At 50.3% G+C, this 23,977-nt stretch overlaps 1 protein-coding gene across 2 annotated transcripts in view; it reads left to right on the top strand.

Annotated features, from left to right (window-relative positions):
* MYO18B (myosin XVIIIB) overlaps positions 1-23,977 on the top strand; it is a 198,572-nt gene that overhangs the window by 30,100 nt on the left and 144,495 nt on the right. For both annotated transcript variants that reach the window (XM_064481117.1, XM_031442942.2), the window contains exons 10-14: positions 11,405-11,578; positions 14,528-14,618; positions 16,267-16,459; positions 19,646-19,726; positions 21,843-21,990. In XM_064481117.1, the coding sequence (XP_064337187.1) occupies positions 11,405-11,578; positions 14,528-14,618; positions 16,267-16,459; positions 19,646-19,726; positions 21,843-21,990 (687 nt within the window). The remainder of the gene's footprint in view (positions 1-11,404; positions 11,579-14,527; positions 14,619-16,266; positions 16,460-19,645; positions 19,727-21,842; positions 21,991-23,977) is intronic.

The following is a 23,977-nucleotide window of genomic DNA, read 5'->3' as shown; positions in this document are numbered from 1 at the left end:
TGCATGAGATTCTGCCTCTCTGGACCGCAGCTCCCATGTCCATAAAATGGTAAAATCCCATCTGTCTTCTCCATCATTCGGTAGTTAGATAAGGGATGCGTCCCGCCTGGCACATGCCGGTACTCAGCAGGCCGTAACTCTCTTCTCTATGCAGAGCGCCTTTGTTGTCCACTGTGTCCATTGGTGTGCAAGCCGGCCCCTGCGGTGGGTCAGATGGGAGTCCTGGGGCCCATTTGCTGGGTGAAGTACTCAAGCCTCCAAGAGATGCGACTCCTGGCTTAAGGGCACATGATGAAACTTCTTTGTGAAGGGCAGGTCAGAACTGGGAACCTGTCCTGGACTCTCAGTCCAGTACTCTCTCCACAGCTTCACAGAAGGTCCTGAGGGCCAGGGCCAGTGCAGGGTGGTGGTCAGAGCAGTCAGGAGTGCTGCAGACTTGGCTCAAGTGGAAGTGAGGATTCCAGCGTCTGCGAGCTTTGTGACTGGTCGGGTTACCGTGCTGTATAACACATTAGCCCCAAACTCCGTGGTTTGAACAATGATCATTTTGTTTTTTCCCCAAGCTTCTGTGGATCTGCAGTTAGGAAGGGCTCATCTGGGCTGTGGTCAGATGGTGGCTGAAGCAGAAATGGTGTGGGGCTGAAGTTGGCTGGGACTGACTGGCCACCTCCCTCTCTCCATGTCTCAGGTCTCAGGGCCTGTTTGGGCTTCTTTGTTGCCTGGTGGCTTCAGGGCTCCAGTGCAGGCTTCCAGAGAGCAAGGTGGCCTCAAATATCGTGCAGTGTCACTACCGCCATGCTCTGTGTCAAGCTTTAAGGGCCCAGAGGTATGGACTCCAATCCTTGATGACAAGGTTTGAGAACATGTAGGATGAGAAGTACTGGTGTGGCCGTATGTTGCCACTGTGGCCTTGAGCAATGACCTTAAGCTTTCTGAGGCTCAGTTTCCCCACCTGTAAAATGGAGTTGAGAAGGGTAGTGACTTCACAGGTCTGCCATTCCAATGAACGGAGTTGTATGTCAAGGGTTTAGTGTAGCACCAGGCACACCATAAGAGCTGGCTGTTGTAAGTTCAGACTCTCGAAGCTTGCAGGGACATTCCGGCCCCCTCCTGAGACGGCGGGAAGAAGGTCCGGGGATTTCTGCTCTCTGCTTTTATTCCCAGTGCCTGGTCCCTATCCTCGATGCCCCCTAAGACTCTCTTCCCATGGAATAGTAAACCAAGGATGAACTTGGAGCCCTTTCTGCAGCAAGAAACAGTTTCTCTGTCTTGGGGCCTCTGGGCTGTGTGAGATTAAAACCCAACACGACCCTCTTCCCAGGGATGAGCTCCCTGAACAGAGTCCTCTGGGAGTCTCGTTGTTCTGCATGTCAGCCCGAGGCTGGGGGGTCCCTTACCTGTGTTCTATCTTTTAATTCTCACGGCAACACTGACAGGTGGAGAAGAGTTCCCACCTCGCAGTTCGGGATGCTCAGGCTCAGAGAGGTTATGTGACATTGGCAAGGTCAAACAGCATCACATGGTGGCACCAACGTTAGAATCAGGGACTGTCTGCCTCCAAAGCTGATGTCCTTCTCCTCTGCGAGGACGCCCACCTGGCCTAGTCCTTGGGTGCATCCTGGGTGCCGGGACCTCCACCTCCCTCCTAAGCTCCTTCTCAGCTCCATCTCCAACCTCCAGTGTCTGCTGCTTCATCTGGAAGGTCATCCGATAAGCAGAACCAAGGCAGTAGAGCTCAGAATCGAGGCTAAAGTGTGGGCTCTGGGGCCAGGAGGGCCTGTATTTGGTCCCAGCTCTCCTGTGTGATCTGTGACTCTCTTTTATCTCTGAGACTGAGTGTCCTTGCCTGTAAACTGGATAATGGCAGTGCCTACCTCCTAGGGTCCTTGGAAGGCTTACGTTATTTCACTTGAATATGTAGAGCTCTGTTATCCTTGTTACTATCGCTATTATTATTATTAATGGAAAAATCTGTCCACCGTCCAGGTGTTTCCCCAGAGACGCTTGAGTTTGCAAAGCTGACTTGGGCTGGTTTTCAATCCTCCCTAATCCCTGTTGGTCCCGTAGCTGTAAGAGACAATGTATGCATTCCCTGGAAGGTCTGAGACTATCACTCTGCCTGCTGTCCCTCATTACCCCATAAAAATGACAATGATGTTCAGAATTCAAAATAACAAGGATGTGTGGTCCCTGCCTTGATGGCCAGTTGCTTAGCTTTCCTTTGGCACTGAAGGCCGATGGGAGGTTTAATTGATTTGTCTTTCACTAAATTTGCCAGTCTACTTGTCGCTGACCCTACTACCTAATACGTGACGCATTTGGGCCTGTCTGTAACCCGGGAGGGACCACATAATGGGGTGAGGGAGGGAGGCTGACAATCGGCCACCACTCCCCGCCTGCTGTAACAAAGGTGTCAGTCCCTGAATGGATGAGTCATAGCTTGGGGAACCCCGAGGGGCCCGCAGGAAGAAGAGACAATAGCAGTAATGATGGGCTCAGCCCCTCGCCTTCTGCTGGGATACTCCCCACCCCCAGACATCCAGCAGCCAGGACTGTCCATCCAGGGATAGGAAGAGGTGGCCAGACGCTTCCCCAGCTGGGGCAAGACCCCTGTGTGCAGAAGGCCAGAGGGAGGAGTAACAGTGGTGCTGTCAGTGCAGAGCAGTAACCGTATATCCCAGCACTTGGCGAAGCGTTTTACTATTTTTACTGTTTTAAAAACTGCGCAGGTGAAGTTGTCTTCCTATGAAAAAATGGAAACAATACAGAGGAACGTTGAATGTCAAATGCAGGTCCCTCCCCACTCCTGTGATTCTCCTGACCTCAAAGGTGACCATTGTTAAGGTATGAAGGTGACAGTTACTGCGCCTGGTGAGCCAGTATTAATGCACAGTTACTAATGAAGTCCCCGGTTTACGTTGGGGTTCACTCTTGATGTAGTATGTGTCATGTCGTATGTCTACCATGACCGTGTGATACAGGCTGCTTCTAGGGCCCCAACAGGCTGGCTATTTTTTTCCTCTTAAACTTTTTGATTTGAAATCATCATAGACTCACGAGTAGCTAGAACAGCAGCCCGAGTCCCCAGAATCCTTCCCCAAGTCATGGCTGCAGATGTGGCTGTAGCACATCTCAAAACCAGAGAGTGGACATGGCTCTGTCACCGTGGCCCCAACTGCAGGCCTCATCTTCAGCCCTTTTAAGAGTGAGTGTGAGCTCCATGTGTGCGCATGACAAATACAGAGGTTGGATGGGTGGCTGGCTGTTGTTTTTACACAAATAGGTTCACGCTGGCTCCAGTTTCACACACTTTGTTTTTTTTCATGTCTCAGTACGACCTGGACCTCTTGGTGCCTTGGGTCACAGGGATGCCTCTAGTGCTGTTCGCTGACTGAGGGGACTGCCGGAGAGGGGGCCTCCATCTCTGTAGCAATTCTCCAGCCCATGATCATTCAGGTTGTCTCCTGCTTTGGGGTGTTCTGAACAACGCCACCCTGACGTCCTTGTATGTAAAGGTTGTGCAGAGTGAGTATTCTGGAGGCGTGGTTTCCTGGACTTGGAACTGCTGGACCAAAGCAGGGGCGTGTTTCAGGTTGACCATTTCAGTGAACATGGCCTGATTCCGCTTCGAGTGTTCATGCAGGTTGGCTCTCTGTGCCGTCGCAAGCCTGGTGGGGGCATGGACTAGAATCTGTCTTTGGACCCCTGGGTATTCTTGCTGCTCGTCCCCTCCTTTCCCCCCTCCCTCCTCATCTTCATCCATCTCTTCCTCCCTCACTCCTCCCCTCTCTCTCCCCCTACTCCCTCCCTCTCTCCTCCTTTCCTGTCTTCCCTGCTGTGCCTGTTGGATGGAGGCCCTCGGCTGCCCTGAGACACCATCCTCACTTTCCAAGGCAAAATTTCAGTCTGATGAAGGGAGGGAGACCCAGACAGGTACACTGGAGATGCCAAGAGAAAATTTTAGGCAGGAGACACCCAAAGTTAAGAGTGGTCAGCCCCGCCCAAGGGGTCCTAGGGCCTGGGACCCCTGAACCGAATCTCCCAAACTGAGAGGAGATCAGGGAGGATGCTCTCTGGAGGTGTGGTGGCCTGGGGCCTCCATGTTCCCATCTGTACGGCACTAACCTTGGGTCCCGGCACTAACCTCGGGCCCCGGCACTGGTGCTGTGGGATTGAAACGGGGCTCGGGTTGAGAGAGGGTTACCACGTGGCCCTACAGCAGGCCCAGCATCCCCAAGGCCGGTCCCCTCCTGAGCCCCATCCCTCCGCCTGCCTTCTTCCCGCAGCCGCAGGCCCCCAGCTGGTGGCTTGGCTCCCTGCCCGACAGCTGGTGCAGCCGGGCCTATTCTGGGCCATAGGCAAGGATCTCTTCTGCATTTTCTGAGCATATTGAATTCATTCATTAAGCTGGAATGGCTGCTGTGGGATGTAAACAATTATATTTTAAAAAGCCACAAACCCCTGAAGTGGCTGATGCTAGAAGGCATCCCTGCCAGCAGCCTCAGACTGTGGAGAGCAGGGTTGCGGGTGGGACACCTGAGGGACCAGGCTCCAGGCTGGCTGACCACTCCTGCTTAGTGGCCCTGTGAATGACCCTCCCCTCTTTCTGGCCTCTGTTTCCCATAAGTAATAGTAGCAGCTGACAGTTACACAGTGCTTATGAGGTGCCAGGGACGATTCTAAGAGCCCTGGCTCTCAGTGACCCCAGGGAGTAAGTGCCACCACCCCATTTTATAGATGAGGAAACTGAGGCTCAGAGAGAGGGAAGGACTCTCCCCAGTGGGGTGGATTAGACACTCTCTGGGGTTTCTTTTAGCCTTACTCATCAGAGACTCCGTTCAGCACTTGCTCACTGAGGGCGCACTGTAAATGCAGACTCACCCTTCGGAGACAGCGCAGTAGTACTGCTGACAGCAGGAATGACGATGGTGATGATCATGGAATTACTGTCACTGTGTTACTGAGAGTCCGCTTGCTCCCTGCCAGCCGTGATTTCAGCACTTTACCTGGTTATTCCATTTAATCCTTGTAACCCTATGTAGTAGATCATACCCGTTTTGTGGGTGAATCAGTGGAGGCTCAGAGAGGTAAAGGAAGTCATCTAAGTTCCTGGACTTGGGAGGGAGAGGAGCCCAGTCTGGGACTATGGATTCTGTCTTTAAAGTTCCCCCCATTCTTCATGCCACATTCTGTTGGAAGGTCTGTGTCATCACGAGTAAGTGGGGAATTAGCCATCACACCTTCTCAGACTGTTCTTATGCTGATGAGATTAAGTGTTTAGCAGAAGGCTGGGCACGTGGTGAGTACTCGGGAAACACCAACGATTCCTGGGCTTTCCCTGGGCTCCAGGAAACAGCTTTAGAGGAGGCAGTGTGGTAAGTTGAGTGAGCCCTGCTCTGCCTGCCTCGGTGAGGGATTCTTGAAGGTGGAGAGTGTCAGACTGGGGGCCAGCCGGGGCTGGGTGATTCTGGCTTCTGCCTCACTAGCTGTGTGACCTCATGCAGGTTACTCATCAGCTGCTGCCCGCCACCTTGAGCCTTTGCTCCTATAGGTCCCCTGAGTGATGAGTGGTGAGTGACACCTTCTGAGTGCAGTCTCCCTGGTGACTCTGCCTCTCAGCTCGGGTCACCTGCTCTGGGGACACTCCCAGGCAGCTTCCCACTCAGTGTCTCATTTCATGTTTATAATGACCCACTGGGAGAGGAGCCACCCCATTTTACAGATGTGGAAACTGAGGCTCAGAGAGGTGAGATTTCCTGTTTGAGGTCTCGCAGCCAGGCTGAAACTGCTTTTGGATGCCCGGCCTCTGGTTCTTCCCACAATTGCCCAGCACCCCAAAGATGCCACACCAGCCTTTCCCCTCCAGCCTCTTGGTCCGATTAGTCCAGGAGACCCCTAACCATGCTCCCCTTGTCTTGTAAGTTCCTGAGGCACATGGGCATACTCAAGGTTCTGAGAAGCTCTGCAGGGAAGCATCCCATTTTGCTTGATTTAATTGGACGCTGCCCCTGCTGATTTGTCCAGCAAGCCCTCTTTGTCCAGAACACCTGCTCATGCTCCCCAGAGCATTGGGGGTGGTTCAGAATTGTCTTTTCAGCTGTCAGGGCATGGGTAGTGATTCATGTTGGATTATGAGCGACTCAGCAGCAATTTACAGGGTGTGCTAACTGTGCAGATGGACAGGTGACTTCCTCCAAGGCCAGGCAGGTGGAACAGTCTGTCCAGGTTTGTGGGGCTGCATGGTACCTCAGGGGCAGCGGGAACAGGCAGGAGCCATAAGCGAAAGAGACTTGAAGTTCTGGCTTCTAGGACAGTCGTGTTTTCTAGGATCCCAGCCACTGAGCTTTCCCTGGTGTCCCTGGGCACAGATTTCAGGGTGTGATTGGCATTGCGAGCTGACACTTACCAGGCAGGTCCCGTGCTAAGCGATACACACATATAATCTCACTGAGGCTCCGTGAGAACTCTGTGGAGGTAGATCCCCATTTTACAGGGGAGGACACTGAAGCTCAAAGAAGTGAGAGGACTTCCCAAACACCACACGGCTTTTGGCAGTGGAGGTGGGATTCGAACCTGGACATTCTGTTTGTGGAGTACTGCCTTTTCTGGTAGCACCTACAGCCTTTTAAACTTCCCCCTTCGCTGCAGATGGCCTCCTTCAGAGGCCTCCAGACTGTAGAGCTCTGTGTAAGGAAATGTGCACCAGATGCACCCGCCGTATAAATAAGTCACACCATGGTAATTCAGCAACAGCCTGGCTATGGTTGGAAAGAGAAATAACTTGGTTATTAATAAATGCAGGAGGCCACAGTAATTGATAGCAACTGAACTCATGGTGCATGGGGGAGAAACAGTCATGTTGTTTTTTTCCTCTGTCTCTTTCTTTTTTTGTATTGAGCATAAAGGGAAAAACCCGCCTTTGCAGGTAGCTTTGAGCTACTCAGAAACTGCAGTTCTGTCACATTCCCTTACTCCTTCCTTTTTTTTCTTTTTTCTTTCTCTCACTTCTTTGTTCGTTCTATTCAGATCCTGGCCTGCCTTTTAGCAACAGAGTGATTTTGGGCAGGTGACTCAGTTCGAGCAGTTTGCCCAGGGTCACCTGGTTAATTGAGGGCTCTTTCAGCTAAGCCAGCATTTCCTTAACTAGTGTCTCGTGGGACATTTTATTAAGATACTCTGTCCATTGCTTGGAAATTCATAAGATACACCTTAAAGGCTCTGACAAGTCCTGTAGTTAAGAAACTTGTTTCATCAAGCAATGATCAAATTGATAAAATACAGAATTCATTTTATCCCAGTGATACTGGTGAACATGCCATGAAATGACCCTAAAGGCAAGCCACCCACTCCTTTGGTGTTCCTCTGGTGTCCCCCTGTAGGGGAAGCTTGCTGTGGTGGACTTGTGGAAATATACTGCAATACTGTATGTTAATGAGTGTTTTAAGAGATTCTCAAGGGTAATTTTAAGGGTCCTTGATTTTTCATCTTTGACTCTTGACTTAGAGTGATATGGCCCCTCTGCACGGTCCCATGGTTAGTATATTGAGTGCTGGAGTCAGGAGGCATGAGTTCACATCCTACCTCTGCTGCTTACCAGCTGCGTGACCTCGGAAGGTCATCTTCTCTGCGGCTCTGTGTTCTCATACGTCAAGGGGTAATATTAACATTGACCTTACAGGGCTGTGGGGTGGCGGGGGCGGCGTGCAGATGAAATGAGGCAGCGTGTGTCCAGTGCTAAGCTCAGTGCCTGGTCCAGAGTAGGTGTACAGTATGTGCTGCTGGCTGATGTTACGATGTTAAGGTCACCTTTGTAACGTTGTTGGGCATTTGCATTCTGATTGTTTTTCTTGGATGGATGAGACAGAGGAGGGTGAGAGGTGGGGCACCAGGGTGTGTTTCCTGTGGGTCAGCGTCACGTGTCCTGTGTGATGCGTGCAGAGGAGCCCTGGGCAGTGAGTGTGAAAGCACAGCTGAGCCACCAGCTGACCTGCTACGAGGTCCTGTTTCCACCAGCGACCAGCAGAACGGCTGCAGCAAAGCACACATACTGGAAATGGTCTCTGCATTTTCAGCTCTGGGATCGTTCTGGGCTCACCCTCCTCACCTGGAGGATGACTAGAAAGCACCCTGATGGAGGGCGTGGTCCCTGTGGGCTGGGCTGGGGTGGAGTCCACAAACCTTCCCCTCCATGTGTTTTTTTTTTTTTGTCCTGTGTCTGTTTCCATCTTTGTCTCTCTGCCTCTCCCTCTCTCTGTCTCTCTCACTTTTGTTTTGTCCTGTATTTCATCTTTCCTGTTAGAGAAGGCTTTCTCTAAGGTGCAAACGGCTGGTTCCTGGGGGGCAGGGAAACACAGTGATTCTCTCCCCCAAATCTTGGAGAATGGCCACATTGGGCAGGGCTGGCCATCAGCTAGAAACATTAATTTCTTTGTTGACTCCTTCCTTCATGGAATCAATCACTTTACAAATATTTATTTAATGTGTCCTGGTACCAGCTCTGTCAGGCTAGAGCGGTGATCACACAGACCCTGTGTTCGCAGAACAGCAGGCCCTACGGCCCTGGCTGATGTCAGCCTGCGGTGGGCGGGGACCCTGCTCTGCCCTTCCCGCCCCGTACCACCTGGACAGGAGACTGGACCTCACAGAGTCTGTTCCGTATCTGAATGATCTCAGAGGCTTTCTATAAGAGGAAAGCAGGGGTGGCAGTGGAGGTGCTGGGGCAGCAGAGGGACAGGAATCGCTCACCTAGACAGTGATCTCCTGTTCCCTGCACTGCCAGCCCCATCACAGGAAGAAGGGCTAACATCTTGAACTCCTCTCTCCAATACTTGCTGATCTATCCCCCCCCCCTTTTTTAAACAAAGAGAAAGCCAGGCTCCCAGGTAACTGTGTCTAATTAGAATCTAGTGGTATTTTTGTGTGCACGTATTTATTTCTGCTTTCTATTTGTGACAAGTGGTAATGGTGTTGGTTCAAAAACGCCCCCATATGTGGAGAGTAGGAAGAGACTGAAGAAAGAGGCAGGCTACTCCAGATTGGTGGGAATGCCAGTAGGATGTGTAAACAAGGGGACTTACGACAGGCTTGTCCTGGGCAGCTGCAAGAGGAGTAGCTCTCCTTGCCCTACCAGCCAGAGTGTCAAAGTCTCTTAGACGTTGTAACTGGACTCAGTCATGTAGACCTTTGGGATGGTCTCAGCATCACCTTGCTCTCTCGAGGCTGTGGCCTTGGAACAGCTCCCACTGTTGGGGTTGAGGGCTGAACATATATTCCAAGGACAGGAGGGGAGGGGATGAGGAGCGTCTGGTTGCCCAAGGCCAGCTCAAAGGTCACCTGGCAGCCACATCCTCTTAGTGATCTCTTTCAACAAATGGATTCTCACTTAACACAGTCAAAAGGATTTGACCAGTTTCCTAAAGGTGATGTTGGAAGGATTGCTTTTTGGGAAATTGTTCTTCTGCTTCGTCTGATTTCTGGTGACTCTCTGAATCAGTTTTTCATCTATAAGATGGGACTATTATTGCTTTGTAAATAATAATAATAGTAAGTAATTACACCTTGCATGTATTGAGGTTTTTTTGTGTATGTCATGCCTGGAACACAGGCTTTCTGACTCCAAAATCCATCAGCTGAACAAAGATGACACACTGAATAAAATCAGGTCAATGAGTGGTAATGGTTATCACCACCATTATCACCACCATCTCCACTGTCATCACCTCTACCGTCATCATAACATCATCACCACCATCTCACCATCATCATCTCCACCATTATCACCACAATCTCCATCATCACCATCATCTCCACCATCATCACTACGATCGCCATCATCACCACCTTCTTATTTTTAAAGTGGTAGGACTTTTTTTTTTTTTACTAGCCATGTAACTTTTCTGAATCTGTTTCATTGTCTGTCAAATTAGAATAATCTGTTAAATGGAGGCAATAAAATGATGTTCTTGTGATAATCAGTGCAGAGTAACTGGCATGTAGGAGCACCTCAGAAAGCAGTGGCCAGAACTGCTCCTTCTTGGTACAAAGTCCCAGAAAAAGCCATTTTCCACATTTCCAGTATTTTCCTTAAGCCACACAAATTCTTTAAAATGCCTACTTGAAGAATTGGGCCCTCATAATCTCTTTCAAATGGATTGAGAAACCTCTGTTGGCAGCTGTGATTCTTATTTCAAAGAAGGAAACACATTTATGGGAAGATAAGAGATGGGAGAAAATTATTTAAGGATGGAACTGTTGCTTACTTTAATAAATCACTTTTTTATTTGGATCACAGAATTAGTACCCAACCGCTGCAGAAAGTTTGGAAAATACAAAATCCCTGTACCCTGTGATTGTTAACTTTTGGATATAACTCCTTTTCATTATTTTTGTAGTAGTTTTAGAGTTATTTACACAATTGATGCCATACTGTGGTGTGATCTTCTAGTCCTTTTCATTTAACATTTGACCATAGCATTGACCATGTTATACAGTCTTTGTCACTGATATTAAATGGCCTTAATATAGCCCAGAGGGAGGCTCCCCATCGCTTCTCCAGCCTCCTCTGTTTACTACCCTCCCCTGCTTACCTCCCAGCCACGCTGGCCTTCTTGGCACTTCCCTAACAGAGGAATGCTCATTCCTGCCTCAGGGCTTTTGCACTGCTGCCTCCTCCTTCATCTAAAGCTCTTCCCTGGTTCTTGATGTGGCAGCTCCTTCTCACCTTTCATACCCCGGTTTTCTTATAGCATCTTCTGATTGAGCCACCTTTGACCACTGCGCTTCTGTAGTCATTCCTGCAGTTTCTCTTAATCCGTCATCCTGTTTGACTTTCTTCTTAGAGGGGAAAACAATAACTTTATAATTTCATCACCTGAAATAATTTATTTGCGTCCTTATTTATTGTCTCCCTCTTTCAAAGACTTTATTTATTGCCTCCTTCTCACAGACTGCTCTGTGAGGACAGGCACCTTGTCGTCCGTTTCCCAGAGGCTGAGACGGTGCTGGTCCTATAGTAGTAGCTCCAAGAACATGTACTGAATGAATGGGAGGGTAGTTGGAATGTCAAATAGTTGAGTGGACAGGTAGGTGGATGCAGGGCAGTGGATGGGTGGGTGGAAAGTCACACTTTTGCTCATTCTTCCTCAATCGCATGTTCAGAGCGCTCCCCACAATATCCTTAATTGCTCTGGAAAAGTAAACAATGCAGATGGCAAGGAAATAGGACAAATACGTGTCTCGGGAAACTGTCCCCTGTGGCCCAGGCCCAGGCAGCTGTTCAGGCTTCTACTGAAGGTCAGTGGCCTGGAGACTGGGAGGTGGTGAGACTCTCTGAGGTTTTTCTGGATGCCTACCTGGGACACTCCCAAGACCTCACCACCCTCCTTCTGCTTTGTCCCTCACACAGTGGGCCGGAAGCAGTTCATGCGCTTTGAGTCGGCAAACCACGCAGCAGAGGCCCTGGGCTGTGACTATGAGGAGCTGAACATGGCCACCTTCAAGCACCACCTGCGGCAGATCATTGAACAAGTGACGTCTGGGCCAAGCCGACGGAGCCCAGACGACGAGGATACCAGCTCAGGTACTGCACTGCTGCCTCTCTGGGTGGGTCGGGACCCTGCTGGGCCACCCCCAGGGACATAACAGCATCCTTGCCCCTCTCCGTTGAGGACTTACTGAGGGTCTACTACATGTGGACCTTCTAGGTACAGGGGGAAGCCACTTCCCTGGAAATGGCCGTGGTTCCTGCCTACATGGTGCACATGGTCAAATAGTTATCTTTGTCCAGCGATCAAAGGCTGCTGAAACCTGGGAGGGGGCCCTGTGCTACCAAGAGGGGACAGTGTGGCCAGTGTCCAGGGACCAGTGCATTTTCATTGGGTACTGTGTTTGTTGAGCCCTTGCTCTGGAAGTGGAAGACTGACCCTCCAGTTTGAAGAACAGAAGTAAGTCCAGGATGGTTGGATTGGATAGAAGAATGGTAGATGAGGGTGGCAAGCTTGGTGGGCTCAGCTCATATAATAGTCTGTAAATCAGGGTTTTAATTCTCAGACTGATCAAAGCCCTGGAGAGGCAGGAGGCGGTGACATGATTTGGTTTATTCTTCATGAAGCTCAGCCCAGAGGAAGTTTGGGGAATCCCTGGGTGAGACCCTGTAACAGTCACCCTGGTGAGGTGATGGTGGTTGGACAAGGGATGGAACTAGGGGGACCAGTTCAGTCTGTTTAAATAGAAATGATGGCATGGACCCTAAGGGAAAGTGAGGGGCTGGGACGGCTTCTGTGATTTTGGCCTGAGCAGCTGGAGGAAGGAATGGGGGTGCTCTGACATGACGTGGGGGAAAAGCTTTGTCCTGCACCTGCTCGAGTGGGGCCTGCTGGATCCCCAGTTTAGTAGCCCCTGTGGCCACATGCTGTGGCTGCAGAAAGTAAGGGCAGAGAGGCCTTTTAGAGCCTTGGGGTCTCTGAGAACTCTCTAAGTGGAGCTCTTCTAAATGGGCTTGTGGGTAACACTGTTTTGAGGTGTGGCTTGGGGTCTGTCACTTAGAGGCCCTTGGGTCCTCCTAGCTGCTCTACCTTCCAGGGACTTCAGCTTGATGGCTGATGTCACTGGGACTTGCTGGCTTCCAGGGCCGTGCTCTGGTGTAAGTTGTGGTCTGCTTAATGGTTACGCCTCTTCTTGGACACAGGCACACACGTACAGGCTCACGCACAGGTGTGCACACACATGCATATGCAGCATCACATGCACCCAGCACACACAAGCATACAGCACACACATGTACACACAAGCACAGGTACGTCCACACACCGCTTTGTGAAGCTGAGTCAGTCTCCCAGGCTGAGGTCTCAAGGGTTGATGTTAAGCAGGCAGGGGACCGGCAGGCTTAGGAGAGATGTTAGGAGGCTGTGGGTTGCCTAGCAACAACGCAGGTTGAGGTGGAATTAAAGCACGGATGGGAAATGCTTTGGGGCTGCAGCGGGCTGCCTGGAATATACAAGTAGAACTGTTTCTCCAGGCACTAGTGCGTGCAGATTTGGAAATTGTGTTTCTAATTCTGTGGATGGAACCACAGCCTAAGGGTCAGTATTTGTAGTCTGAGTCCCCCACTCCTTCCCCACTTTGCCCAGTGCCCCCTAATCAAAGCTGGTGAGTGTGTGTATTTATACAAAGTTGAGACCACAATTATTAATAGTTTCCTAAGCTTTTTTATTTCTCCTACACCATAGGTAGGTACTTTTCCATCTTATTCACTATTCTTCTAGACCTGACTTTAAGCATTCTTTTGTACAGATGGACTACAAATTATGTAATGCATTTGCTATTGTTGGATGTTCAAGTTGGTTTGAAAAAGTGTTTTTTGCCAATTTAATCAACAATTGGGAGAGCATAGAGATCTTTGCTTCTCTGAATATTTCATTAGGATAAAATCCTAAGAGTGAAGTTATTAAGTCCAAGTATATAAACATTTTAAGGCTTCTGCTATAAAATTGCCAAATTTCCCTTCAGAAAGAGGGAATGACAAATATTTACTGAGCAACTACTATGTGTCAGGAATTGGGGATTTGAAGCCAAGAAACCCAGAGCCAGTCCCCATCCTCAGGGCGCTTCCTGCCTGAGGAAAGGGGTGGAGACACAGGTTAACCACTAAGTAAAAATGTGCTGTGGTCAGCACTGTGAAATCAGGGTAGATTTGTCCTTCTGTGTCTGGTTTACTTCACTTAGCATAATATCCTCCAAGTTGTAGAGAATGTCAGAAAATTTCCTTCTTCTTTACCTTTGAGTAATACACTGCTTAGATCAGAAATCTAAAATAGTCAAACTGATAGAGGCAGAGAGTAGAATGGTGGTTACTAGGGGAGTGGAGGGAGGGTAGATGGGACATGGTTTCATTTATGCACGATGAATAAATCCTAGCGGTGGGTGAAGAAGACAGTCAGCAGATGGATGTCTCTACTATACAGCAGAGTCACTGTGGTTCTCAGTACTGTGTTCTATGCTTAAAAATTTGTTAACCTTACTTGGAAGTTCTTATCACCCACAGGCACAGAGAGGGAGGGAAGAAACTTTTACAGGTGATGGTTGTGTTACTGGCATGTTTATGGTGATGGTGTCATAGGTGTATGCTTCAGACTCATCAGGATGTATGCATTAAAAATTTACCAGTTTTTTGGTATGTCAATCATAGTTCAATTTGAAAAATAAATTTTTTTAAAAAGCAAGATAGAGCTGTGAGTTGGCCTAGTAGGGGTGGTGGTGTTTGTCAAGGCAGGCTTCCCTGAGGAGGTGATGGTGGGTTGAGCGCTGACGAATGAGCAGGAGAGCATGGTGGAGAGGAGGTAGGGCCTGGTTACGCGGGACCCTGGAGGACCTGATGGGACACTTGAACTTGGTCCTAAGAACATATGTATGTACTTTCAGCAGTGGGGAGATCCTCTGAGGCCAGTAGTGATGCCTCTGAAGTGACGTCCTTGGCCCCAGGCAAGGTCCTGACCACGGGATGCAAACCCTGCCCTCTTCCCCACCGCAGGGCTCAAGATGACGGGTGCGGAGTGTGTGGAGGGCATGGCCGCGGGCCTGTACCAAGAGGTCTTTGCCGCTGTGGTCTCTCTCATCAACAGGTAATGGCAGCTTTTTTTCAGGTACAAAGTCGGCCTCTTTTCAGGTGCATGAATGAGCCCCAACCATGAGGGGTTGAGCAGAGTGGGATTTTGTTGAGCTGGAGAGGGAGTTTTTGAACCAGGGAGTTCTTGAGTTTTGCTGAGTTTACATTCCACCTTGGCTGCCCATGGGCTGTGTGACTTTGGTAAATCAGTTCACCTCTCTGACCTCCCTTTCTGCATCTGTAAGCTAGCTTTGTCCCCCAGGGTCATTGCAAGGATTAAAAGAAGTCAGTAAGAAGTAAATGAAAAAGAAATAACGTATGTATACAACTCTTCCTAATCGTGATCATAAAACACCACAGGTGCCGGGACCCTCTGTCTTCTGTCATGATGCGTGGTGCTATGAGTCCCTAGGAGTCTTCAGGCTGTCCCAGTGGGGCTGACCCAGAGCCCAGGCAAGGGCTTGTGTCCCTCCTCCCTGAAAGCAGGACGTGTAATTAGGCCTCTGACACCCTGTAAGGGTGAGGCCAGTGTGTAGCAGCACCGTGGCTGGGGTTCTCTGCAGACACGGAATCAGCTCCCTCTCTCGCTGCTGGAGTAATTACCCTCTGAGACCACAGACAAATTCTCTAGAAACTAAGGGGACCACGTGTGCTCAGGAAGAAGCATTTATTGGGGTGGCTTGTGACCTGCCGGTGGAGGGAGCTGCTGGGTGATGGGTTCTCGGAGCCTGCATCCATAAAGTGGGCATGCTCATGGTAATGCTGCCTGCCATCCTGCCCTTTACAAGCACCGAGCAGGCACCTGGCTTTCTGAACATCTTAACTTGCACATGCGTCTGTGGGGTGGCCATCTCCTTGGCCCCCCACAGATGGAAAATGTCGGCAAATAATGGTGAAGAGGGCCCTGCAGAGTATAGATCTGGTCCTGCCAATAATAATAGAAAACACTTTCGCATTCAGAGCAGTGGGTGTCTTATCACATCTGACCCTTCCTATGGCCTTCTGAGTTCAGCTACATCATTAACCCTTTCATGGCTGACGTTCAGAGAGGTCAGGCCACTCTCCAGAGACACACAGCCCTTCTGCGGCTGAGCGAGGATTGGAGCCCACATGTGACTCTCTCCAGGGTCTCTTAACTCCTGAATTTTGATGTAGAATCATCTTTTCTCGTCTGCTCTGATAGATTTGTCAAGAAGATTCAAGGAGGTGATGTCTTGAGGGAATTTGGTAAACTGAGGAACTGAACAGAATGGTTTTTCTATTGCAGTGTGTCACTAAGAAAGAAAAGGAGGCTCTTGTTGTAACTTTACAGCTGGTTTGCAAGTCATTTCTCCACTCTGGGCTTGGGAGAGAGAGCAGGTTTCCTGAAGGCCTGTAGAAACCCTGGGAGGCACTTATCATACTTTAACTCCTCTTCTTACCGCAGCTCTTGGGATCATCCTACTCATCCCTATTACCTTTTAACAGTTGGGGGAGCCCATGCTCAGAGAGGTTAAGTAACTTTCCCAAAGTCACACAGCTTGTAAGTGGTGAGATCTGCGGACCCCCAGATCTGCCCAGCGTACGGCCTGTTTCTCTGTCTCTGTGATGGGGGAGGGGGAGGCTTAGACCAGTGGGGCTCTGAGATTCCATGTCCTCTCAGGGGCTCTCTCCTTTCTCCCCAGATCCTTCTCCTCCCAGCACCTCTCCATGGCCTCCATCATGGTGGTGGACTCTCCAGGCTTTCAAAACCCCCGGCACCAGGGCAAAGACAGGGCTGCCAGCTTTGAGGAGCTGTGCCACAATTACATCCACGAGCGCTTGCAGCTGCTTTTCTACCAGTGGACCTTTGTCTCAACGCTGGAGCGATTCCGGGAGGTATGGCCAGGCTGGAGCGGGGCCTTTGCCAGGGCTCAGCAGAAGGTGTGAGGGTGGACGGGGAGGGGCGTCCGTTCCTCTAGTATGTTTTGGCTTCATCTTGTCTGGTCCACCACTGAATAAAACCCTAACTCCAGGCCTGGCTCCCCAGGCTTCTGCTGCTCCCATCTCTCATGTAGCCCAGTCTCCACCCACGGCCCCCGTGCCTTACAATCCAGAACCTGGGACTCCCCAGGCCTTACTCTTACAGCTGCCCCTTGTTTGGGGTGACTGTTCCTTCTCCCACTTCATCCAAGCTGAATCCTCCTCAAGCGGTTTGCATCTTCCCCACGGAAAGCTGTTCACACCCTGTGCTAGGTGGAAATCGTGGGTTTGCACACCCTTTGGACCATGATGTGGGAACACCTAGCAAAGTTGGAGATGCAGCTCCCCTTCTAGATGGCACCCAAGCAACTCCACGTGTGTGTGAGTGTGAGCCAGCACACAGGTACAGGCACATTCCTGCCTGCCCTGCCTTAGGTACAGCTTAAACAGTGTTTCAGTTGAACTGTAACATTCACACCTACAAGTGCCTGAACCAGAAGTGTGCAGCTCAGGGAACTAGTCCTGCCGAGCACACTTGTGCAGCCACCACCCAGGGGAAAGGAGGACATTGTCAGCACCCCAGACGCCCCCCTCGCTTCTCCCTCCTTCCTCCCCAAAGGGGACCCCTTTGGCTCCAGCAAGTGCTGGGCAAAATAGGAGAAATGACCATATTGTTTACCGGTTGGATAAAGGTTACTGAAATTCTCATCATTTCTTTGGTTGGAGCCCACCCAGCAATAACATGAAAACATCAACATGGATAAATCTTAAACAAATGACATTGATGAGACCTGGGATCTGACTCTAACTCTGTAACTTATTGGCTATGTGGACTTAGAAGAATTACTCACCCTCTCTGATCCTCAGTTTCTTCAAATGTAAAATAGAAATAGCAATGTTGCTGTATCAGTTACCATTCGCTGCAATAATACTGCATAATAGACCAGCCCAAAACATAGTGGCTTAAAACGTAATCTTTTGTTATTGCTCACAGGTCTCTGGGTTGCCTGGGTAGCTCTTCTGGCCCTGGCTTGGAGAGTGCTTGTGTCTGTGGTCACAGGCAGGCTGGGTAGGTGGCTGTTGGTCTTGGCTGGCTCCTCTGTGTGTCTTGGGGTCAGCTGGCCATGAGCTGATCCAGGCAGATCCTTGGCTAGGATGACTCATCGTGCTCCAGGAATGTCCTCTCCTCCAGCAGGTTAGCTTAGGCTGTTCTCATGGCGCTGGGCAGAGTTCCAAGAGAGCGAGCAGAAGTGTACAGGGCTCCTTGGGACCTCGACTTGAAACTGGCAGAGTCACTTCTGCTGTATCCAGGCGGTTGTAGCAAGTCCAGGGCTGAGCCCTGACACAGCGGGTGAAGGGGTGGGGTACCGGTGTCCACTTCTTGATGGGAGAAACTGCCAGATCTGTGCGAAGAGCCTGGATACAGTGAAGAGGAGGGATGGGGGGGTTTATTTTTATAATCATCTTTACCATGCTGCCTAAAGGCGCTATTTTGAGCGTTTGATGAAGTGGGTTCAAAATGCCTAATCTGTATTAGGCATTCCATATATAGTAGCAGCTATCATATTTTTCCCATAACATTTCATTTATTTCTGATGACCAGAGTAAAACATGTTCTTCATTTAAAAACTGGAAAGTGCATAGAAGTGTCAAGAAGCAGAAAACACTATCTCCTTCAGCCCCACCCCACGGAGGGAGCCAGTTACACACGTCTGTGTTTAATACCAGTCACTTTCCCATATACTGTTTTCTCTGCAGGTTTGCGATCCACACGTCTGTGCAATTTTATTGTCTGCTTTTTCCTCATAGCATTATGTTATTCATATCCTCCACTTAGTAATGATGCATTTCGCTGATTATGCCTGATTCTGTCTCGGCTCTCCTGCGGACATCTGGGTGATTTCCACACTTAACGCTGTTATAAACAACACTGTGATGAACACCTCTGAGCACAGCATTATCCGGACACTTCTGATTACTTTTCTATGGCAACTGTTACTATCCATAGCTGTATTTGCTCCCTGCAGCCCCCAGTGCCCAGCCCAGCACTTGTGAGGTTCTCAGTAAATATTAGAAAAGTTTGGACTGAATTATCAGTTCCTGACAAAGCTCTCACCATGATTGCTGACAGGGCCACGGGATGAACAGCATTAGGATGCTGGTCTACTGCCTTTCTTCTCATACAAAGGCTAAGGGGTGATGATAGCAACAAATAAACAAAGATCCCAATTAAAAATGGATAAAGGAGTTTAATAGATATTTCTCTAAAAGATATACAAATGGCCAATAAACACGTGAAAAGATGTCCAGCATCACTAGTTTGGGGAGATACAAATGAAAACCACATCGAGATAGCATTTCACACCTATTAGACTGAAAAAAAAACAAGTAACAAGTATTGAGAGGATGTAGAGAAATTGGAACCCTTGTGCACTGCTGGGAATATGGAGGGTACAACCGCTGTGGAAAACAGTATGATATTTTCTCTAAAAGTCAAAAATAAAACTACTATTTGATCCGGCATTTCCAGTTCTGGGTAGCTACCTCAAAGAATTGAAAACAGGGTCTTGGAGAGATATTTGTACACTCAACATTCATAGCTGTATTATTCACAATAGCGAAAAGGTGGAAGCAACCCAAGTGTCCATCAGTGGATGAATGGATAAACAAATGTGATATATTCATACAGAGAGCTATGATTCAACCAGAAAAAAGGAAGGAAATTCTGACACATGCTATGACATGGATGAACCTCGAGACTATTATGCTAAGTGCAATTAGTTAGTCACAAAAGGACTAATGCTGTGTGATTCCACTCATATGAGATGCTTAGAGCAGTCAAATTCATAGAGACTGAAGTGGGGAGGGAAACTGGGGAGTTAGTGTTTAATGGGTAAAGTGTCAGTTTTGCAAGATGAAAGAAGTTTTGGAGATGATGGTGGTGATGGTTACATGACAGTGTGAGTGTACTTTACGCCAGTGTGCTGGACACTGAAAGATGATTAAAATGGTACATTCATTTCACTTCTCTTTCCTCCTCCAGAAGTTTCCTTCTCATCAACTCATGGAAGGAACTAATGTTGAACTTCTATGACTTTCTAGGAGAACGTTCCTATGTCATTTGATCTCCCGGAGCCATCCCCAGGGGCCACAGTGGATCTTGTGGATCAGAGTCCCTCACAGGTAACACGGGGCCCAGGAAACCAAGCTTCTCAGATGCCACACGGCCTTTTTACTTAAATGCTAGCAGATTTGAGCCTTTGAGCTACAAGATCTCAATGCTCTCTGAACCTGGAAGTACCCAGGGATTGTTAAAGACACAGATACCTGGGACCCATGCCCAGATTCTGCTTTGGTTGATCTGGGGGTGTGGCCTAGACAATGAATATTTAAATCTCCTTGAGCTAAGCATACCTGCTCCTCTTTACTTCTGAGTCTGCTTCTCTGAGAATGCTCTCTGGCCTGGGAGCCTGTGGTATGAGGCAAAGGGTGTTCAGGGCCAGTGCCTGGTGGCCTCCAGCCATTCTCACCTGGAAGGATCAGGTGTTCAGACTAAGGTGCTGTGCCCAGCAGAGACTGGGACAGTAGCAGCCTTGGGGGGAGGAATGGAGAATGGGGACAGGGCTGGAGCCAGGCCCCTGACCTTCCTTGGAGGCAGGTAAGCTTTAGTTTGGGGGATTCCAAGTCTTTACCTTACTCTCCCCATCCCTAGAACCTGCTTTGCTGACCCCAGATTTGCCCCTGTGCTCGACTCTCCCACAGAACTGTCCTGGACTGTTTCACTGGACTTTTGTTCCCCCTTCACATCTTAGTGTGAAAATGCTTGGGCTATGGATTGTGCCTGGCTCCAGTCCAATCTCAGTGACCTTGTGCATGCCACTTCACCTCTCCAGGCCTCAGTTTTCTCATCAGCAGAATGGGAGCAGTAGCATCCTTGGGGTGTTGTGCACATCTGTGAGGTCTGGCATGTAGAGCACCTGCAGGGTGCTCGGCACACAATAGATGTCCTGCAGGTCACGTTTCTCCTGCGTTTTGACACCTCCGTCTCTTCCCTGGTCTGCGGTCAGCCAGGCTTAGGGTCCAAGGCTTCTCTTGGCTCACAGGGGGCTGTACCCTCTCTTGCAAAGCTCCCTTGTCCGTGAGCCCTACTGGCCACTCACCTGCTCCTGCTTCTTGCTGCCACCTCCCAGGCTGGTTCCCTGGGCCTGTCGTGCTTCCCCACCTGGATGGGGCGGGCCTGAAGGGACGACCCAGGCAGTGCAAGGAGGAAAGGACCATGGTGTCCCCGGGACCCCTGGGCAGTGGCTGGAAATGGCTGCCTTTTCAGGATGGGTAACTGGATTTCAACCCCAGTAAATAAGACCAAGGTGAAGACTCAGGATACCTGGGGTCCAGGTCCCCTGCTGCCCCTATACCTCTCCACGTGACCCTGGATGTGTCCCTTCCCCTTTCGGGACCTTCTCAGTGGGGTGTGGGCTAATATTCCTGAATTAGGGTGACCAACTGTCCTGGTTTCCTGGGGAGTCTGCCTGCTTTGGCACTGAAATCCTCATGTCCCGGGAAGCCCCTTGTCCCGGCACGCTGTTGGTCACCATACACATCACATTTCCTCCTTAATTCCTCCTTAACTTGGCACCATTTTCAGTTGTGTCAGCTCATCGTGGGCCCTGCAGACACCCGGGCCTCTCTGTTTCCCGTATACAAAGCTGTGGGGTTGCCTGGAGGGTCTCTGATGCTGGTGCCTAGATGAAAATTCCGTCTGTGCCACTGACCCAAGTTCACCTTCTCTAAAACATTCTTTGGTCACTTTTTTTTCCCCTCAAGATTTTAGTTTAAAAACGTACAAAGACTTCTATGAGGAAGTGATGTGGATGGAATTAATCCTTTCTGGTTTGGCTATGCACAAAAAGACCAGCTGCCTGTGTGGATCCAGAAATGTGTAGTTTACAAAGTGCCTGCCCTTTTTAAATGCTCACGACAGCCCTCAGAGGACGGTAGTGCCAGTCTCCATTTTGCATAAGAGGAAAAATGAGACTCAGAGAGATGCAGTAAGTTGCCCAAGGTCACACAGGAAACGAAGACAGAGATGGGATCCAGACCTCTTGGAATCAAGAGATTGTTAGTTTTGTGGCTTGAACACTGAGAGTCTGGGGGTGAGCTGGAGTGTGGATCCAGGCCAGCATGTCTGAGTCATGGTGTCTGGGACACACATCCCTGACCCCCATAGGTGGGAAGAGAAACCCAGGACTGGCCTGTGTCAGGGGATCAGGACCCCTCAGTGTGTTGTGGGTCTCTCCAGGTCCGCTTACTGGCTGGAGGAGGTGCTGAGGACGCCAGGGGCCTTTTCTGGGTCCTAGATGAGGAGGTCCGGGTGGAGGGCTCCAGTGACGGCGTGGTGCTTGAGCGCCTCCAGGCAGCCTTTGAGAAGAAAGAAGCAGGAGCCGAAGGTGAGGGGGCGATGGGGGGCGGTGCCAAGTCCAGCCTGGGAGTTGGAATCTGTCTTTGTCAAAGCCCTGACAAGGCCTGCACAGCAGGGTGGGGGCGGGGGTCTGAGTGCAGGAATGCCTGTGTGCATGCTGGTATGTTCTTTTGTTCATGTCTGTGTTCATCCATGTATCTGACAAGTGTACTGAGAACCTACTGTTTGCTGGGTACCATCCTGTTCAGCAGTGAACAGCCTGATGTGCCTGTGTTTTTGCTGGTGGGGGCGATGGATCAGCTAACACATGAGCCTCTGTGTGTCCGGTGAGCCTGCAGTGATAGACTGCAGTGGTGGGCGTCAGGCAGACCTCATTTCTCTGGGAGCCCGGGGCTCTCGGGGAGAGGCATGTAGGTAAACCTGACTGAGAACAGGGAGCATGGTGCCCGACAAGGAGGAGATGTCATCTGGGCTCAGGCCTCGCAGAAAACATTGGTCTTAACCCTGGAGCAGTGAGGAGCCAGGCAGGATCTCAGCAGCGGTAGGTGTGGTCAGATTCATGTTCTAGAAAGCTCACCCAGACTGCAGGCTGGAGACACGATAGGAAGACAGCCAGACGACCTCTCCTCTCTGTTTCCTGTGAGGCCTGTCAGTTCCAGTCCCGGACACCTGAGCAGGATGCTGCCAAGCTCTCTTCCTACGGGAGGGATTCTGTTACATCCCTTGTCCCAGACCCAGTGAGGTAGACACCCTAACTCAGACACGTTGGTATTAAAAAAAACCCTTTTGCCTCTAGGGCTTTCTGATTAGCTCTGAGTTAATGAGAACGTTCAGTCAAGCAGAACACGGAGGGCTTTCTGGCGAACCCAGCGCTCACTGTTACCTCTCACCTAAGGTGCATTGGCTGAGTGTGGGCCCAGCAGGGGACTGGGGCAGCCCTCTTGGAGCTCAGGCCCAGTGGACAGTCAGGCAACAGGCATTTGCAGTGCAGCGATAGAAGGTAACTGTTGGGGGCAGAGGGGTGCGGAGAAGCCCCTGCCCCAGTCTGGGGTGGCCAGGCTCCTGGGGGAGGTAATGGCGCTGAAGCCTGGACAGAGATGTGCTAGGGAGGCTCCCTCTTAACAATCTCCAAGGGCTCCCAAAGGCAAAAGCTGCCTGTGAAATGCTTGAATGAACAAAACTGTGGTGCAGAACCATCCCCGGGAGAGAGGGGTGAATGAGAGGACGGAGCAGGCTTATAACCCAGGAGCTGTTTTCCAGGATGGTTCCTGGGAATTGTGGCACCATTGTACACTGGGCCACCACCTGGCATAGAGGCAGATCTGGGGCCGACAGACCTGGGTCCTCATCCTGGCTCTGTCTCTATGTGCTGGGCTACTTTAGGCAAGCCGTCCCATCTCTCCAAACCTCAGTGTCACTCCCTAGAAACCAGCTAGTGATGCTCACATCACAGACCAGAGTGAGGGCTGAATGACAGAGGCTGATCCCGGCTTAGCAGCTGTGAACATCCTTTCTTCTCTTTTGCCTTGGGCTTCTCCCCAAGTGCTCCTGGGGTCTTCATCCAGAGCCAGCTCTGTGTAGCTGCTGGACATACCAGTCAGTGGGCACAGTCCCCGCCAGTGCAGGGAGGCAGCCTCGCAGACAGACTATTGCAGCGTTGCAGGGGCATCGCAGTCTGTGCCAGGGCCATGTGTCCGCTCTCTTGCCTTGCTCGTCTCTCAGTGGAAGGGCAGGGACTGCATGGCTCTGAAGGGCCTGTGGGACGCAGTAGGTGCAGTGATACTTCATTTACCCAGAAGAGTGCCCTTCTGGTAACTGCAGTTACCCAGAACATAGAGGAGATCCAGGAGGTAAGCACAGAGGGTTTCCAACCAGCCAAACAGGCGGCAGAATCCATGCCCCTTCCTCATTGGAACCTGCAGATTCTCGGACTGCATTTATTTTGTGCAGCGTTCCAAGAACTGCAGGTCCTTCATTGCTGAGCTCACTGCAGTGGAGAGGTAGCCAATTAAGGG

The sequence above is a fragment of the Camelus dromedarius genome, chromosome 31 (assembly GCF_036321535.1).
Source record: "Camelus dromedarius isolate mCamDro1 chromosome 31, mCamDro1.pat, whole genome shotgun sequence".
Classification (NCBI taxonomy): domain Eukaryota; kingdom Metazoa; phylum Chordata; class Mammalia; order Artiodactyla; family Camelidae; genus Camelus; species Camelus dromedarius.
Note: the sequence above shows the minus strand (reverse complement) of the source record. Positions and strands in the feature narration are given on the sequence as shown.